The sequence below is a fragment of the Ceratotherium simum genome, chromosome 22 (genome assembly GCF_057802395.1).
Source record: "Ceratotherium simum simum isolate JZ-2026a chromosome 22, ASM5780239v1, whole genome shotgun sequence".
NCBI classification, from domain to species: Eukaryota; Metazoa; Chordata; class Mammalia; order Perissodactyla; family Rhinocerotidae; genus Ceratotherium; species Ceratotherium simum.
In genome coordinates this window covers 6,454,179-6,474,313 of record NC_141921.1, presented here as the reverse complement: position 1 = coordinate 6,474,313, position 20,135 = coordinate 6,454,179, and the positions used below count along the sequence as shown (strand labels likewise).

At 37.8% G+C, this 20,135-nt stretch overlaps 1 protein-coding gene across 2 annotated transcripts in view; it reads left to right on the top strand.

The window, feature by feature from the left end:
* Window positions 1–20,135, top strand: part of ZYG11B (zyg-11 family member B, cell cycle regulator) — a 77,282-nt gene that overhangs the window by 22,976 nt on the left and 34,171 nt on the right. For both annotated transcript variants that reach the window (XM_004438563.3, XM_087445921.1), the window contains exons 3-6: window positions 8,011–8,765; window positions 16,308–16,448; window positions 18,796–18,972; window positions 19,856–19,920. In XM_004438563.3, the coding sequence (XP_004438620.1) occupies window positions 8,011–8,765; window positions 16,308–16,448; window positions 18,796–18,972; window positions 19,856–19,920 (1,138 nt within the window). The remainder of the gene's footprint in view (window positions 1–8,010; window positions 8,766–16,307; window positions 16,449–18,795; window positions 18,973–19,855; window positions 19,921–20,135) is intronic.

Sequence of the window (20,135 nt, the reverse complement as noted above, 5' to 3'; positions counted from 1 at the left end):
ATTTAGTGTTTATCAGCTCTTACAAGTAGGAAATATAATTTGTCTACAACTATAAAATAGAATGAAAATGTGGCAATAATAATAATTAGCATTTATTGATTGCCTGTTACATGCCAGGCATTTTATATGTTTTCCTTGAATTTTCTCGAAAGTCCTATAAAGTAGCTATTATTATCCCGTTTATATACAGATAAGGAAAATGAGATTCAGACAAGTAACTTGTTAAGGGTCACACTGCTAGTAAATGGTGGAGTCTTGGTTCAGATGCAAATATGTCTGATTCCAAATCTATGCTCTTTTCACTGTGCCATACAACCTTCCTACACCTACATTAAAGATATCCCTGCTCCTAGAGGCCAGATAATGGTATAGACTTGTATTGTAACTTTATGTATGTATATATATATACACACACACACACATACACATATCAATCGTGAATGCAGATAATGCATTCCAAGGAAAGGTGAGAGAAATAAGGCTGCAATTGAGGCATTTTGGAATAATTTAAGAAAGAAGAAGACATCTACATCCCTTGGTTTTCACTAAGTTGCTCAAGTCTGTAGTCTCTTTGAATTCTTCCAACCTGCCAAAGGAGCTAGGGTAAATTTCAGTAGATACTATATGTGTTAAAGTTAAAGGTCCCTTACAAAACTGCACAACAATTTAAGAGATTATGCCAGTGCTAACATTTTTCTAGTCTCAATTTAATGATCATGCTTAGCATATTCAATTTAAATATATGTACATATAACAAGTCTTGTAAATCGAAAGAATAAATGGTAACTGAAGTTTTAACTTCGCCAGATCCCTTTTGAAATAACTACTGATAGCTAATAATAGCAGCTAACATTTATTGAATGTTTATTATTATATACCATATACCAGACACTGTGGCAGATGCTTTAAATGGATAAAATAATGGAAGTAGTTTTTTTAAATAAGTGTAACTAAATAGTTGTCCTCTGGAGTAGTGTCTTGGAGAGGCTATATGCTTGATCAAAATGTGTTTTCTACTTCTTTTCAAGCTGCCTTCAGATGAGGAAACTGAGGGTCAGAGAAATAACTTGCTGCCCCTATTTGTGTTACCGCAATGTGACTATTTGCCTTATTCACCAACAAGTGTTCTGAATTATTTAATCTCTTTGTAAAAATCATATCCATCTTCAAACAATCAACAGTGGATACTATTGATAATATGCAAAAGGATATATTGCCTATTCTTGTCACAGTTTAAATGTTGTTTCATGAATTTTTCTGTATGTTTGAAAATTTTCATAGTAAAATGTTTGGGGAAAAAGTTGTTCCATGAATGCTTTTAAAATTGGTAATATATTTTTTAAATAACATAATGATTTTAGAAAATACTTAACATATTATTTACATTTAAAATTTTTTACTTATTTGCCCATTTCAAAGGATTATTGATACTGGTAGCAGTCTTTATTAAAATAGGCCCGATGCTGAAAAGTTTTATTTATTGGGATATATGATTCTCATGTCATAACCTTTGCTCGTTCTATCTGTCTCTCAGTGCTAAAAATTTACCAGAAAAGGTGTATAAGAGCTAGGAATCAGAATAAGAATTTTGCCATCTAATGATAATGTCTCTGTGTTACTCTGTCTACCTAATCTAAATTGATACACCTTGACATTTTCAGCCTTCTGGTTTGGAATTAAACTGAAAAGAGTAATACCTTTTGAAACATTGTGGATTGCATTCTTGAACAGCAAAATAGATTCTCTGGGTGACTGAAGGTTTATACCCCAGACTAGTACTCCTTATCTGAAGGTCACTTATTTGACCACTTATTTGGAGGTCACATTGCTGGTCACCTCAGCTGTCTATAGCCTAAACCAGAAAGAAAGAAAAATACTTTCGGGCAAAATCTTTGTATTTAGGCTTCTGTACTTTACTCATTGAAAGAAGCCCTTGAGAAACACTCGTTTAGAGCCTGTTGATTCTTAAATATACACAGTTCTAATTACCTTGGTTCACTGACCATAGCAAATTAAGAATTGATAATCTGAAGGGGACAGGCTGCCAACTAACAACCCAAGTGGATAGTATGACAGCAAAGGAAGATTTAGCTTAAATACATTGTAGCAAGTACAATTATTGGTCATGGAGAAAGGTAGATGATTCTTCAGTATGTTTATTTTTGAAAGAAAGAAAAGGTAATCTAGAAAGATTTCCTTCAGGTATAGTTAATGACTTTTGTGTAGTGCTTTCAGTTTGCAAGATGCTTTTTATGTATGTTGTCTTATTTAATCTTCACAGCAGTCCCTGTGAGGGACATATAATTCACATTTTACAGATAAGAAATCTTAGACTTGTGGAGAGATTTGTCTAGTGGCAAATAGCAAATAAATGTTGGAACCAGGACTCAAACACAGGACTAGTTTCTAGATCTCATGCTCTTTTTTTTTTTTTTAATTCCTTTCTCTTTTAATTCTGTTACTCTCAAATGTAGACATTTAAACTTAGTTATTAGAAAAATTCATTTAATGTAGACTGACCCAAAGAGGCCAGGAATTACCCATTTTACTAAATGTGTGTATACAGTATCAAAATTTGAAAGCAAATTTTGTAAGGCACTGTGATAGTCGCTATAAGATTAAAATCAGTCTTAATTAACTGAGGAGTCTGAAGTTTCAGCTGTAAAAAGCAAAACTAACATTTAAAAATAGGTGTGAATTTATTTTGTGACATAAACAAGGAAAACATTGATCTTAACTCAGCGTCTATTTTCATTTTTGGTTTTTACAAGGGTCCTTAACAGAAGGTCCTTAACGTATATTTGAAAGGAGTTACTGGTGAGTGCAGAAGACTAAAAGTAAGATGTATACGAAGGACGCTCCAGAGAAGAAGAAAATTGTTGAACACCTGTTGTGTGCCAGGCACTATGTTTGGTGTTGAGTGTACAATATTGAACACAACATGAATCTTGCTCTTATGGAGCATATAATCCAGTGGGAGACATAATTAAGAAACAAACACATATAGAATTACAACTTGTGATAGATTCTCCGAGGGGAAACGAACATGGTTCTCTCAGGGAGAATTAAAGGAAGGCATCTACTTTAGCTTGGCTGGTCGGAGAAAGCTTCTCCAAGAAGGTGATAACTAGGCCAAGACCTGCATAAGGAGGCAAGTCAGTAATATAAAAATGGGGCTCCTCAGCCCAGGAATTCTTGAGTATTTCTCTGATCAACTACCCAATGCTCCTAACAATTGTTTCAGATGTTCGTTGCTCTTCTCAGACTTGCTACCATTTACTCTTGGCAAGCAAGTTGAAGCCATCAGATGGAATTCCCTTAACTCCCTGTCAACACACCTTTAAATTTTCCTGAGTGATCTCTTTTTTTAAAATTAAACTTCGTATTTTTTAAACAATTGTTGATTTACATGAAGTTGTAATAAATAATACAGATGAGACCCCCTTTCTCTAGTGGTAGTATCTTGCAATATGTAGTACAATATGACAACCAGGATATTGACATGATATGGTTGACAAGATTTCCATCTCCACAAGGATCCCTTATGTTGTCCTTTAATAGCTACATTCACTTCTCTCCTGCCCCTTCCCTCTCCATAACCCCCAGCAACCATTGCTGTTCTCTATTTCTATAATTTTGTCATTTCAAGAATGTTATATGAATAGAATCATTCAGTATAGAACCTTTTGGGATTGGCTTTTTTTGACTCAGTATAATTCTCTGGAGATTCATCCACATTGTCGTGTATATAGTCTGTTCTTTTTATTGCAGAGTGGAAGTCCATGTTATGGAATACATCAGTTTGTATAACCATTCATCCACTGAAGGACATCTGGGCTGTTTGCAGTTTTTAGCTATTATGAATATAATATCTAATATTATGAATACTGTAATACTGTAATCATCCATGTACAGGTTTTGTGTGAACATAAGTTTTAATTTTTCTGGGATAAATACCCAGGACTGCTATTGCTGGGTTGTATGGTAGTTGCATGTTTATGTTTTAAGAAACTGCCAAATTCTTTTCCAGAGTGGCTATACCATTTTACACTCCTACCAGCAATATATGATTGATCCAGTTTCTCTACCTACTTGCCAGCATTTGGTGTTATTACTGTTTTTTTGTTTGAGCCAGTCTAATAGGTGTGTAGCCATTATTTCTTCAAGTACTTTTTCAACCCCACCCTCTTTCTCCTCTCCTTCTGGGACTCCAGTGACAAATTTTTTAGTTCAATATTTTTTAGTCTATTTTTTTTTCTGTTGTTTAGATTTGGGTAATTTCTGTTGTTTTATCTTTTAGTTCACTGATTTTTTCCTCTCTTCTTTCTGTTCTGTTGTTGAGCCCAACCATTACTGTATTTTCAGTTCTAAAATTTTCATTCGATTCTTCGTTGTATCTTCTATTCCTTTGCTGAGACTTTCTATTTTTCATTTGTTTCAAGCATGTTTGTAGTTGCTCGCTTATGCATTTTTCTGATGGCTCCTTTAAAATCTTTGTCAAATAATTTTAACTTTTCTGTTATCTCAGTGTTGACATCTATAGATTGTCTTTTTTCAGTTTGAGATCTTACTGGTCCTTGGTATGATGAATGATTTTTTATTAAAATTTGGACGTTATGGGTACTGTGTTATGAGACTCTTCTGCTCTAGTTTGTGTCTCTGACACCGCTTCAGCAGTGGAGGGCGGAGGCACTGCCTTGTTATTGCCAGATTAGGGTAACTGTTCTGGTTCCCCACTTGACTTCTGTTGACACCCAAGACATGGGGCTCCACATTACTGCTGTGCAGGGGTTGGAGTTCTGCTTCCCTACTAGGACTCTAATGATACCTCCCTAGCTGAGAGGGATATGAGTACCTCATTTCTCTTCCCAGTTGGCCTCCACTGACACCATGTTGGGGCAAGGTGGCCTCATTACTGTTGGGCAGTGGTGAAAGTCTTCATTCACCACTAGGCTTCCTATGACACTACCCCAGCAGGGAAGGGGAGGAGCACCTCATTACTGCCAGATGGATGTGCAAGTCCAGGATTGCCAGATGGCTCCACTGACATCACACGGGAGAGAGTGGTTCTTACCACCCAGCAGGGGTGGAAGTCCTGGCTCCCTACTATGCCTTCTCTAACACCTCCTCGTTAGGAGATTGGGGCAACTAGTTAAAGCCCAGCAAGAGTGAAAGTCTAGGCTCCCCTCTTGGCATTTGCTGGTGTGGGTGAGGGTGGGGCCACATTTTTTTTCTATGGTGTTTGGCTGAAGAAAGGTAGTCGCTCTAAAAGTTTTCTGTCTTGCTAGACTGCCCCTTTCCTGATACTTTGGCTAGAGTCAGAAGATTTTTTTTTGTCAGTGCTTGTTGGCATTTCTGGGTTGCTGACTTCTTCAACTTGAAGTCTGGGATATATGGGGCAAGAAAAAAACCCAAGAACTCCACCATGTCATTCTTTGTGTTCCAATGTCCTTAGCTGGTCTATATTCTTCTCTTGACCTTTCAGAGTGATCTAGCCCCAACTCACCTTCTCAGCCTCATTTCTTGTCTCAACCCACTTGCATACTTAAATCTCTAGAAATGCACCATGTTCTCACTCATATTTAGGTCTTTACCTATGTTTTTCTTCCCCTCTTTATCAGGGAAAGAAACATCTTATAGCTCTAGCTGTTTATGTTCAAGCAATATAGAACCACTTGCCATTTTCTAACTATGTGATGTGCTTTCACATCTCTAAGATCTTTTTTTTTGCATTTTTTTATTGAGATGTAATTGACATATTAGTTTCAGGTGTACAACATAATGATTCGATAAATGTATTCTAAGGCTTTGTTTGTACCCTTTATTCTTCGTTTAATACCCCTCACCTTCTTTCTCCATCTTTGATTTTTTTTTTTTTTTGAGGAAGATTGGCCCTCAGCTAACATCTGTTGCCAATCTTTCTCTTTTTGCTTGAGAGAGATTGTCACTGAGCTACATCTGTGCCAGTCTTCCTCTGTTTTGTATGTGGGACACCGCCGCAGCATGGCTTGATGAGCGGCGGGTAGGTCTGTGCCCAGGATCCGAACCCGCGAACCCTGGGCCACCGAAGCAGAGCACGCGAACTTAACCATTATGCCACCGGGCTGGCCCCCTCCATCTTTGAATTTTTCCTTCATCTTTGAAGGGCTTACTCCAAGATCACTTCTTCCATCAGATCTTTCCCAGATCTCCAGGCATGATGGATTGCTTCCTTTTCTTTGCTTCCATGGTACTTTGTACTTGGCTCTGATATACCATATATCTCATTTTGAGATTTACTGCTGTTTGAGACTTTTTTGCTCTATGGAAATTTGTATCCCTGAGTGTAGGGACATATTTCATTTTTCTTTGTAGCCACAACATTTGGTAGTGTTTGACATATAGTAATTGTTTAATAACTATTTGATAGATGGAACCCCACCATGAAATTTACTCCCCTGAAATAGAGTTCAGGTAGTTTAAAAGGCTGTCTTGGACAGCACTGCCAATAGAAATAGAACATGAGCCACAAATGTGAGCCACATATCTCATTTTAAATTTACTAGTGGCCACATTTAACAAGTAAAAAGAAACTGGTAAAACTAATTTTAATAATTTTATTCAACCCGGTATATCCAAAATACCATTTCAACATACAGTCAATATAGAAAATTATTGAGATATTTTGCATTCTTTTTAGTACTAAATCTTCAAAATCTGGCATGTATTTTATACTTATAGCATACCTCAATTTGGACTATCTGTATTTCAAGTGCTTAACAGCTGTGTGTGACTAGTGGCTACTGTATTAGACAGCATAGCTCTAGAATAATGGAATTCTTAATATATAATTAGTCATTTTTGTCCATTGTGACAGGTTTTGTAAAGGTTTTTCTTGATTTTAACTCTTCAAAGATAATTAAGTCTTGAAAATCCACTAGAGAGCAGTGTTCCCTTAAAAAGAATACTTTAGTTCTACTTTAAGGGTGCCTCGCTGGAATCCTCAGCTGTATCTTTAGATGGGTCTGCTGAGGTGCTACTTAGAGTTCTTCCCTCGACTCCAGGCTATTTATTTACCTGGTCCCAACTGTTTACTCACCCCAGACTGTTCTTAGACTACCTTTTATTGGCAAGGCTGTTATTTCTTTCACAGTAAATGTTGTTTAGTTGATATGTCATGTTGTTGGGATAGATGTGGCTCCAGAGCATCGTATACTTCTGGCATTATTAGTTGGTAGTCAGGTAGATCTCTAAGGGACTTCAAGAGGTTACTGTGTCCACTTTATTTGAATTCATCTGACAGGGAGAGACTATAACCTCTAGATCCTTTTAATAAGATTTCAGGTCTAGCTAATGGTTTAATAATGAATTATAGACGTATTGTGCTTAATATGTGTGTGTATGTATGTGTTTGTGTATATAATAATGTATTACAGTGAATTTAGAGGATAGGCTAGAAATGCATTGGTAACAAATTAAACCCCTCAAATCCAGTAGCTTAACACAAAGTTTATACCTCGCTCATGGTGCATAAACACTGCAAGTCCATGGAGAGTACTGCTTGATGGTTGCCCCAGGATCCAGGCTTGTGGAGCCTCCACTGTCATAAAGCTACACTGTCTAGAACTTGAAGGCTCCTCATTTGTCATAGCAGGAAAAGATAGCATGGAAAATCATGCACTGGCTCTTAGGTGCTTCAGCCTACAGCCCATTGGCCAGAATTAGGCACATGGCCTCATCTAACTCCAAGGGTGGGCTGGGACATGTAGTTGTCCATGCATCCCGGAAGGCAAGGAGAACCAGATGTTAGTGAATATCAGTAATGTTTGCCACTTGCTAGCTCTGTGATCTTGAGCCCCATTTTACTCATTTGAGGTAATTGTAGATAATAATATTCTTACCTCACTGAATTGTTATGTATATTAAATGAAATATTGTTATGAGAGTGCTTTGGAAATGTAAAGTATGCTGGAAATTTTAGCTATTCCTGAACTGTTTTTTGAAGTTAAAGTGCTGCTTATTTTTTTCCAGGCCTACTGAATGATGGAACTGTAGGTATTTTTAGGGGCAACCAAATGCGCTTAAAGCGAGCTTGCATTCGCAAAGCCAAGATCTCTGCTGTTGCTTTCCGGAAAGCCTTCTGCCACCACAAGTTGGTAGAACTTGATGCCACAGGTGTGAATGCTGACATCACAATTACAGACATCATCAGTGGGCTTGGCAGTAACAAATGGATCCAGCAAAATCTCCAGTGCCTAGTGCTGAACTCATTAACTCTCTCCCTCGAAGATCCTTATGAGCGGTGCTTCAGCCGGCTTTCTGGCCTTCGAGCGTTAAGCATCACCAACGTTCTCTTTTATAATGAAGACCTGGCTGAAGTTGCCTCGTTACCAAGGTTAGAGAGCCTGGATATTTCTAACACCTCAATCACAGACATCACAGCTCTGCTGGCTTGCAAAGACCGACTCAAGTCTCTAACCATGCACCACTTGAAATGTTTAAAAATGACAACTACCCAGATACTGGATGTTGTTCGGGAACTAAAACATCTGAATCATCTTGATATTTCAGATGATAAACAGTTTACATCAGACATAGCTCTTCGCTTACTAGAACAAAAGGACATCCTACCCAACCTTGTCTCCCTGGATGTTTCTGGGAGAAAGCACGTGACAGATAAAGCTGTTGAAGCCTTTATACAACAACGACCCAGCATGCAGTTTGTAGGTTTGCTGGCCACTGATGCTGGTTACTCAGAATTCCTCACAGGCGAAGGACATTTGAAGGTTAGACTTTAAAAATGTATTATTTTGTCAAGCTGACCAATGTCTTAGTTGCAGAAGACTACATTAAGATGAATGTCTAATATATGGAATATGTTCATGAAACCGGTCATTGTATAGTGGAAAAGCCTTGCTTTAGAGTCAGAGAGTCCTAATTAAAATCCCAGCTTACTTGCTTCATGACCCGAAGCAAACTATGATGTAACTTTTTTGTTTCCATTTCTTTATTTATAAAATAGATATCATTTCTACCTTGCAGAATTCTTCTGAAAATTAATAATTATATATGTAAAGTACAAATCACATAGTAGGCCCTGGATAAATGATAGTTCTCATGACGATAATGTTTAGGTATTTTGAACCACTTAAACATACTATTTATAGTGGATCACTTCAAAGAAACTCCTTATTGAATCAAGTATCTAATGGGGGATCAAGTTCTCCAAGGAGATCTCTACTGTAGAAATGGTAAAATTTTTCTTTTCTTAAGGTTTTTCATGCCTCATGGTTTAAATTCGGTTTAGCAAACATCTGTTGGGCTTGGTACGGCTTGGGATTCAAAGATGAAAAAGATAGAGGATCTGCCTCCAAGGAGCTTAGTGTAATAGAATGGTGGTGATATGATCACAAATAAGGATACTCTGTATCCTCTAGATGCTGTTTATTGATAGGTATTAACCCCATTTTATAGATGAAAAACATAGACTCATAGAAATTATATGATTTATTATAGTTAGAACCAACATTTGGATCTACATCAGTCTTATTCCGGAGCTCCATTTTTTTTTCCCCTACTACATATACATACCACTTAAGCAGAAGCATCCTTTGATCCTACCTGGAGCAGAGTCAGGCAGGGCCTAGAAGTGGATATTGTCACCAAAATGGCAAGGTATCTTTTGAGCAACCATCACTGATCTCAAAAAAGGAGAGGGAGGGGCTGGCCCAGTGGCATAGTGGTTAAGTCTGCATGCTTCACTTCGGCAGCTTGGGGTTTGCAGGTTTGGATCCCAGGCACGGACCTACACGCCGCTTATCAAGCCATGCTGTGGCAGGCGTCCCACATATAAAAAATAGAGGAAGATGGGCATGGATGTTAGCCCGGGGCCAATCTTCCTCAACAAAGAGAGGAGGATTGGCAACAGACATTAGCTCAGGGCTAGTCTTCCTCACCAAAAAAAAAAAACAAAAAAAAAAAACAGAAGGAAAGGTTAGTTACAAACATCTCAGTTCTGAGATTATTTGTCAATTTAGAGTTTAAAAAATAGATAGTAAAAAATGATTTTGAGTCACTTTCTTTTTTTTTTTCTTGGTGAGGAAGATTGACCCTGAGCTAACATCCGTTGCCAATCTTCCTCTTTTTGCTTGAGGAAGATTGTCACTGAGCTAACATCTGTGCCAGTCTTCCTCTATTTTGTATGTGGGATGCCGCTACAGCATGACTTGAAGAATGGTGTGTAGGTCCATGCCCGGGATCTGAACCCCTGAACCCCAGGCCACCCAAGTGGAACGTGCGAACTTAACCACTATTCCACCGGGCCAGCCCCTGAGTCACTTTCTTATTCATTCATTCAGTAAATATTTTATCAAGTACCTCTGTGCACTAGCCACTATGCTGGACATGGGGATTTGATGGTGAGGCCAAACAGACATGATCTTGCCCTCATGGAGCTTATAATTTAGTGATGGAGTCAGATAATCAAATATATGCTGTGTGTGTGCTTTAGATATATATATGTATATCATACATATGTATATATTATATATGCACACACATATATGCTTTAAACTGTATATATATATATATATGCTAGTATGCTTTAAACTGCTAAGAATCTAGAAGATATACAATGCTATATATGAGAATATTTAACAGAGAGACTCAACTTAGTTTAAGTGTCCTCTGAGAAATTGATGAATGAGTGGAGATCTTAAGGGTAAGCAGCTTGGTAGAGAACATTCCTGGCAGAGAGAATAATATATGCAGATATGTAGTTGGAAGGAGCATGGTATATCCAAGGAACTGAAAGAAGGCAACTGTGGCTAGAGCTCAACAGTAGAAAGTCACAAAGTGATAAGATGAGGCTGGAGAAGTAGGTACCAGGGCCAGACTTGGCAAGGTCATGTAAGCGAGGTACAGGGCCACAAGAAGTGTAAGGAACTTGCCTAACAACTTTTTATGGAGCAAGATAGATTTCAAGCACAGGGCTTGATGAAGGAAGCATAAAAATGTAAATTACTATTTTAATGTTACTTAACTGCCTAACAAATGGATCAGATAGTAAAGAATTTTAAAAATTAAAGGAGAATAAATCCCTGTGTGCTGGTAGTTGAGAAGGGATTTCCCAGAAGAGGTAAGCTTGACCTGTGTCCTGAAGGGTGAAAGAAATGTGTCCCTGATCCATTAAGCTAAATAATCTTCTCAAGGCAAAGATCCTATAATAGTTGTGATCCCAGAGCAGTACGATTTTTGCTGATTCTTCTTACAACCAGCAAAGTCTAGAGTGAATTAGCCTAAGTTTTTAAATTGAGGCTAGTGAGACATGTGTATTCCACAGTGCTTCTGTGGAACAGTTTGATTTCACAAATGGAACTGTTATTGCTTTGAAATCATTGCCCTATTATTTGCTGTCACTTATCTAATTTCCACCTCTGTAAACATCGAAGCATCGATTCTCAACTTTGACTACAATAAAAATCACCTAGAATGTAATTACGTGAGATGCTAAATGTGTTAACTAACCTTATCATGGTAATCATTTTGCAATATATACATGTATCAAATCATCATGTTGTATACCTTAAACTTACACAATGTTATATATGTCAATTGTATCTTTTTTCCCCCCCAAAGCCCCAGTAGATAGTTGTATGTCATAGTTGGACATCCTTCTAGTTGCTGTATGTGGGACGCCGCCTCAGCATGGCCGGACAAGCGGTGCGTCGGTGCGCAACCAGAATCCGAACCTGGGCCGCCAGTAGCGGAGCGCGCACACTTAACCGCTAAGCCATGGGGCCGACCCCAATTGTATCTTGATACAGCTGGAAAAAAAATTTTTTTATTAAAAAAAAAAAATCACCTGGGGAGCTTGGACAATTAAATCAGAACCACAGGGAGATGGGACCCAGGCATCAGTATTTTTTAAAGCTCCTTAGGTGATTGCAGTATGCAGCCAAAGTTGACAATTATTGTTTTAAAATAATTTTTTTTTAAATAGAGATCATTGAAACTTTGCCCTTTATTCGACTATATATAAAAATTGGTCTTCTTTTTAAATTATTTGTTTGACTCTTGATTTGAGAGCTGAAAAATAATAGGTCATGGTAAGGGAGGAAAGCTGAGATTGCCATGTCTCCTTTTTTAGAATTGTCCAGTATTGCAACATTGATGAAAAACTTGTCTGAAATGATTGTCTTAGTATTGTGATGCTTTAAATTAGTTTAGATTGACTTTTTGGCTTTATATGCCTCAATTTTTTAGGCCACACTAAAGGATGCAAGAAATAGAGACAGTGTGACTCCCCAGTATTCTTTATAAGGCATTATATGGTACTCTGAGTGGGTGATTATAAGAACAAACGGTCTGTTTATTGCACTTTGATATAGATAACTTATTTTGGGGGCCAGCCCTGTGGCGTAGTGGTTACATTCACGTGCTCCACTTCGGCAGCCCAGGGTTCACGGGTTCATGGGTTCGGATCCCAGGCGTGGACCTACACAGTGCTCATCAAGCCATACTGTAGCGGTCTCCCAAATGCAAAATGGAGGATGGTTGGCACAGATGTTAGCTCAGCGACAATCTTCCTCAAGCAAAAAGAGGTAGATTGGCAACAGATACTAGCTCAGGGCCAATCTTCTCACCAAAAAAAAAATAGATAGATAGATAGTTGGATAGATAGATAGATAACTTATTTTGATCTCTTGACACTGTGAGGGAGATATTCTTATCCTCAGCAAGAGGGAATGGCTTTCTTAAGGGTCGCAAACAGCTGATATTAGAGCCTGCCCTTGTGTCCTCAGACTGTTTGGTTCCAAAGCATGTGGCCTTTCCACTACATCTCATTGCCTCTGTTTGAGTATCTTAGTTCTTTCTTTTCCTCTCAGTTTCTAGTCCCAACACGGAGGGTTTTCGTACCATAGAATTTCCAACTCTGTCATTGCTGTTTCCCCACCCAATTTGCTCTTCTGTCACCATCAGTTTCCTGAACCTTCCACTTCTCCACAAGTAGTATTCTTATGTTTGTTGGCCACCTCATTCCCAGATTCTGGGGTTGTCTACCAAGCTGTGGTTCCCAGTTCCTGAGAATCGCTGGAAATGTGCTAAACCCAGTATTAGTTCTCAGTCTTGATCTAAAGCAGCATTTGATACAGTTGATCTTGTCCTTCTTGAAATACTCTTTTTTACGTAGCTTCTAGGGTATCACACTTGTCTTTTTTTTTTTCCTACTTTTCTGACTACTCAGTCTCAATTTCCTTTGGTTCTTCCTCATCTCCTAGGCCTCTAAATATTGGAGTGTTCCATGCCTCGGTCCTTAAAACTGTATGCTGGTGACTGCTAAATTTATATCTCCAGCCTAGACTTCTCCCTTGAACTAAGACTCCAATATATGAGTCTTAGTTCTGCAGTTATCAACATCCAGTGAAGGTACATATAAGTTTTTTAAGCAGAAAAGTTGATCCATTTCAAAAAACATTTACTAAGTACTTTTTAAAGATATCTGAGTTAGTGCCCCTGCTCTTGAGGAATTCTAGTCTAGTGGAGAGGAGACAGACAAATTTAAAAATAGCCTTAATCCAGTGTGAGAGATGCTATAATAGAGTTATGTACAAAGTGCTATAAGAAAATTTTTCCTTAAAATATAAATTTTAGTTTTAATCCATATATTAAATACTAATAAGGCTCAATTTAGTGATTAAGGACATTTTCTCTGTTTTAAGTTGTTTGCAGAAACTAATGTATAGAGACACTTGGTTTTTTTATCTAGCATATGGAAATGATTGAATTGAAGATGCTTATACTTTGAGGAGCCAGATTGCTTGATTTGAGTGTTTATCACTGACTAGAGAAGTATTGATCACTGAATAAAACATACAGGCAATGGAATTGGTTTAGAGCATTTAACATTCCAGCAACAAAAGTTTTTTAATTTTATATTCAAAGGTAACTTGAGGCTGTATTTCATATAAGATATTATAAAGCTGTTAGAATCAAGTGAATGTGGGTAAATGACATCTGAGTGAGATCATTGTTATACATTTTCCATCTTAGAATCTTTTTTATTTCACATAATATTTCAATGTCTTTCCAAATCTAAGATAATCTAAGAAAAAGTTCAAGGTGATTTAAAAAGAACTGAACACTTGGAAAATTTTTATTACACAATAACTGCTTATATATGGGAATGCATAGTCAAGACCAGTGGGTATGTATGTGTATTACACATAGTTTAGAAAGCATTTTGTAAAGAAATTTCCATTGTTATTTCTACAGTCTTACAAATGCTCAGTATGTGCCCTGTGTCACATGGCACACATCTGTACTGTAGTATAATTCATATTAGACCTTTGTAGCATATCACTTCAGTGTTTGAAATGTCAGCCATGATGCAGCCCTTCATTTCCTCAAAGCTGTGTATTCCTACCTGAATACTATATGTTAGTATAAAACCTAGTTACTGAGTAATATATTTTTAAAGTATTTATTTTTGTGTCACCCTGTATAATGCTACTGCCAAAAAAGACTCAGTCTTCCAACTTAATGAGATTATATTTCTCTGAACGACAGTTTTTTTTGCAAATTTTTTTTACCTTATTGTAAAATAAGATACAAAGACCGTAAATAACAAATGTACAGCTTAATGACTGAAAATAAGGTAAACACACTTGCAACCATCACTCAGGTTAATACAGTAAAGAGAACTCTGTCAGCTACCCTGAAGCTCTTCCACGTGACCCTTCCTGGTCACAGCTCCTTCCTTCCCCACAAAAGTAACCTCTATCCTAACTTTTTTTTTCTTTTCTTTCCTCCCCAAAGCCCTAGTACATAGTTGTAAATCCTTCTAGTTCTTCTATATGAGCTGCCACCACGACATGGCTACTGACAGACAAGTGTTGTGATTCCACGCCCGGGGAACCGAACCCAGGCCACCCAAGTGGAGGGCGCTGAACTTTAACTGCGAGGCCATCAGGGCTGGCTCTATCCTAACTTTAATAATAATCATGTCCTTGCTTTTCTTTATAGTTTTATGACCCAACTGTTTATCTCCAGGCACTTAGTTAATCTTGCCCATTTTTCAAAATTATATTTCTTTTGAATATCTTTTAATTTATAGGTTCCGTCTCCATCCGTTTCTTTTCCTTATAATTTGTCTATTAAAGAATCTAGCTCTTTTGACTTGTAAAGTTTCCCTCAATCTGGATTTTCTTGATTGTATACTCATGGTACATATTTCTCTCTCTTTGTATTTTGTGCAAATTGGTAGCTGGATTTGAAGGCTTAATCAGACTCGTGTTTGATCCCTTCAGCAGGACCCTTAGGTGTTGTGCTGTTTCATTAGAGAAGTACATAATGTCTAGTTGTTTTTCTTTCTGTGTGTTTGCAGTTTTTGACACGTAATACCAAGTTCCATTAATTCATTGGGGATCATGGTGATATTCTAATAATTTCTTTTTCACTTATTAGTTGGATTACTGTTATTAAGAGCCACTTCCCATTATATATATTTGGTTACCCAATGGTACATGAACCACAGTTTAAGATAAGTATATTAACCTGTGTAAATGGGAAATTCCTAGATAGACTTAATTTTGAACAGAACCTCTTAATGCTGAATGGGAGCTTGATAAATCTGGGGGAATTAATTAATACATTTGTTTGATGAATACTTACTGAGTGCTTATTCTGAGCTGCACATAATGCTAGCTGTTGGGGTACAGTGGTGAATGGGTCAGTCTAGAAGGGGATTATGATGATAGCTATGAAGGAGATCTTTCAGGGGGACCTGATTTAGATTGGTGAGTCAGGGAAGGTCTCTTTAAAGAAGTGTCATTTAACTTGAATTGGGAAGGATGAGTAGAAATTAGTCGGCAAAGAAAGAAAGGAAGATTTCAGTCAGAGAGGATATTACATATAATGACCCTCCCCTGGGAAAGAGCGTGGCTTATTGAAAGATCAGAGAAAAAGGCCAGTGTAGCTATAATATTGTGAGTTAGGGGAGAGGGTTACCTTAAGAAGCAAATAGGAGCCTAATCACATAGTAAGACCTTACAAATAGTGTTCAATATCTTGAGATTTGTTTTAGGTGCAGTATATAAAATTTTACCCACAGGCTTATAGTAGGCTCTGAGCCTATCTAAAATACATCTCTTTAGCATATGTATACCTCCACAGGATGACTATTCTGGATGGACTGGAAAGTAATCATTCCCATTTGTTTCAAGCCTTACATAGCTACCCTGGATGCCATCTATAGAAGTGATGTTTTGGTAGAGAAAGGTAGAAAGTTGAAGGGAAACCTAAAAGCTAATCTCTGGCTATGTTCAAAGGTGTCTGGAGAAGCCAATGAAACTCAGATTGCAGAAGCATTAAAGCGGTACAGTGAACGGGCATTCTTTGTCCGGGAAGCTCTATTTCACCTGTTTAGCCTGACTCATGTGATGGAAAAAACAAAGCCGGAAATTTTAAAGGTAAGAATAAGAAACTGGATACAAAAATTTTGAAATTATCTCCCTGGATAGATGAGGATTTTGTGAAGAAAATTTGCATTTAGTCTGATTTTTCTTTGTAACAGGGTTGATGATGTGTGATTTTTGTTATTAGCCATAAATGAGAGAGAGAGAAGATAGTTACATAGTGTTACTGAAGTTTTATAGTAGTCTCATTAAGCGATATAAATGCTTTCTAGTTCATATTTAACTACCTAAAACGTGTGACTATTGTGATCTTTTCTCACCAGGTGTAGCAGAAAAAGTATATGACTGGAATCAGGATACTGCATTGTGTATTCATCTTGTATTGCTTCCATATAGGCTCTTTTTAGAAATATAGTATTGGATTTCCAGAAGGCACTTTTCAATATCATTTATGAACTTCCTGTGCTTTCATAACTAATCTGTATTATTCCCCAGTTAAGGCATTTTAACCAAGACAGCTTTTGAAGGGTTTTAAAAAAAGGAAGATTCTTAATTTTGTTGATTGCTTAGGGCAGTGTTTGTCAGAATGTGGTCCTTTGTCCACCAGAAGTCTGAAACGTTGCTTATTTTAAAAAGCATGTTTGTGAACCCTACCTAAGAAATTTAGATTTAATAGGGCTGGGTGAGTTACAGGAATCTGCGTTTTAATAATCTCCCAAGATAATCTTTATGCACATTCAGTTGTAAAACCAGTGAATATAGGACTATATTATATTTGGTACCTCATTGAGTGGGCACAAAAATCCCAAGAGATAAGTTTTATCTTCTGTTTTACAGGTTGTGTAACTGAGGGTCTGTGAGGTTAAGTAACAATGAGTTAGTAGCAGAACCAGAAATGACTTAACCTCCCAGGTATCTTAAATTTTGAGAACGGGGTGCTTGGATAGGCACCAGTAACATTTCAGTCCCTAAGATGTTATCTCCAACACCTGTCACCCCTTCCATACGTACCATAGGATATTCACGCTTGCTTTATGCATTTTTTTGTTGTTGTTTTGGTTACTGTGAACCTGAGCAACAAAAGACTAGACCTCTAGTCCTGATCTGAAATATTTACTCATTCATTCATTCATTCATTCAGAGAATGATGCAGAGAGAAATGAAAATGATATAAGCAATTATTTCAAGGAATTTTGCTGCAAAGTGGAGCAAAGCAAAAAGATGATAGTTGGCTGAGAAAGTGGGTTTTTTTTTTTTAAGATGGAAGAAAATATAGCTTGTTTGTATGCTGATATGAATGATCTGGTACAAAATAAAAAATTGATGTAGGAGTGAGAGGGGAGAACAGATGAAGCAGTGTCTTTGCGTAGATAAGAAGGGAAGGATCTAGCATATAAGTAGAGGGATTACCTTTAGAGAGGAGCCCAAAAAGATCATTTATGGTAACAGACAGGAAGGCAGCATATGCCTGTGTGTTTGCTGGTAAGGGAGTACACGCGGTAGTAGGAATCTGAAGTTCCTTTCTGATTGCTTCAATTTGCTCAGTGTAGTTGGAAGCAAGGTCTTCAGCTGATAGGAATGGGGAGGCTTTGTTGGGAGTTTGAGGAGAGAAGAAAAGTGAGATGTAGTTATCTAGGCCTGAGGGAAGTGAATGGATTTTATTGTACTCTAACTTTAGTGGTATTCTCAAAGAAGTGAATATTGGGATTTGAAAGTGAAGTTTGCCACTGATTTAGTCTATTCAAGTCAGTAAGAATTTATTTAGTGCTTAGCATATAACAGGCGCTGTACTAGTTCTTAGAAATATAAAGATGAGGGGGCCGGCCCTGTGGCCTAGCCGTTAAGTGCACACGCTCAGCTACTGACGGCCCGGGTTCAGATCCTGGGTGCACACCGACACACCGCTTGTCCGGCCATGCTGAGGCGGCATCCCACATACAGCAGCTACAAGGAAGTGCAACTAGGACATACAACTATCTACTGGGGCTTTGGGGAGAAAAAGAGAAAAAAAGGAGGAGGATTGGCAACAGATGTTAGCTCAGGGCCGGTCTTCCTCAGCAAAAAAAGAGGAGGATTGGCATGGATGTTAGCTCAGGGCTGATCTTCCTCCAAAAAAAAAAAAGAAAGAAAGAAATACAAAGATGAGGTTACCTGAATAAGAAAGATTCATTAGCCTGACAGAAATATCTCTGGACATGAACAACTTGATACCTACCTCGACCAGGTGGGCAGGAACTAAATATTGATGAGTAACTGCTATGTCGTAGGCTCTTTGCACATGAGGATAAAAAAAATATACTTAAGACATCTTAAAAATTATTATAGATCAACAAAAGTAATGTTGCTATGTGAAGAGGGCTTGTATTTATAAGGTGGTTTAAGAGAACTAATTTTTTTCCAGCTTGTGGTTACTGGGATGAGAAACCACCCTATGAATTTGCCAGTGCAGCTTGCTGCAAGCGCCTGTGTGTTTAACTTAACCAAGCAGGATCTTGCTGCAGGAATGCCTGTCCGACTCCTGGCTGATGTGACCCATTTGCTGCTCAAAGCCATGGAACATTTTCCCAATCACCAGCAGGTAAGCATGTGGGAATTCCCATTCAAATAGTCCTCTTAGTGTCTCCTACCTCCATACAGTTCAATTTAGTAGACCAAGGCTGGAAATTCAAATGCCTTTGAAGTCTGTCAAATAATAAATTTGTGGTATGACTGAGTGTAGGAGAACAGAGAAGAAGAAAACTAAAGAGTGCATTCTCTGCTTAAAAGTATTTAAATCCAAATGTTGAGGGAAATAGTGCAAGCCATATAAACTCATCTTCCACCCAGATCTTGAGTTTGTGATAATTTCAGCAAACAGGCATAGAGCATCTGTTCTGGGCCAGGCACTGTCAAGTACTGGGATACAGAAATGAATAAGATATGGATTTTCCATTTCTAGCAGTATGGTAGACTACATAATCTGTCCTATCCTCGGGATGAAAACTAAAAATGCTGCTTGAATTATATTTTTAACTCTTAAAATTTAGCAATGAGTTGGCAAGTTAGCAAAAAATACTGAGAGGCTGAAAACCAAGTAAAAATGCCAACTCAGAGTGGTGAGTAGATTATTAAGGCCAGCTTCATTCATTGAGGGCAATTGCCAAACTAGATGAACTTTAGGCCTTGGTTTTCATGGCCTCTGGAAGCCAGGTGGACAGAAGACAAAGCAGCGTCCATCCAAAGGCCACTGGAAGGGAGGGAGATTAGCTGGAATTATCCTATTTATTATCCTATTTCTCATCTAATGGAAAAGGCAAAAAAAAAATAAGTCACTCTTTCAACAGTAGGTGGGAAGAATAAAGGTTGTAAGAAATAAGTGGTGTTTCATCAGTCTTCCCTTTTTTATAGAGGCTATCCCTGGTTAAAAAATAACAAAGCAATATTTTATTCAAGATTTTTCTTTTCTCCCTTTGGTTCTTTAGTTACAGAAGAATTGCCTCCTTTCACTTTGCAGTGACCGGATCCTTCAAGATGTTCCATTTAACAGGCAAGTGATAGCCCTAGAATTTAAAATGGGGCAAAATCTGTCTTGGGTCAATTCTTACCAGTTAGATATCCCTGGTGTACAATTACTCAAGTGGGTGGGATTGTGTTGCTTTATAGAATGCTGAATCTACTTTCTCTAATTTAGTGCTTTGAGGGCCTGCCCAGTGGCTTAGTGGTTAAGTTTGCATACTCTGCTTTGGCAGCCTGGGGGTCACA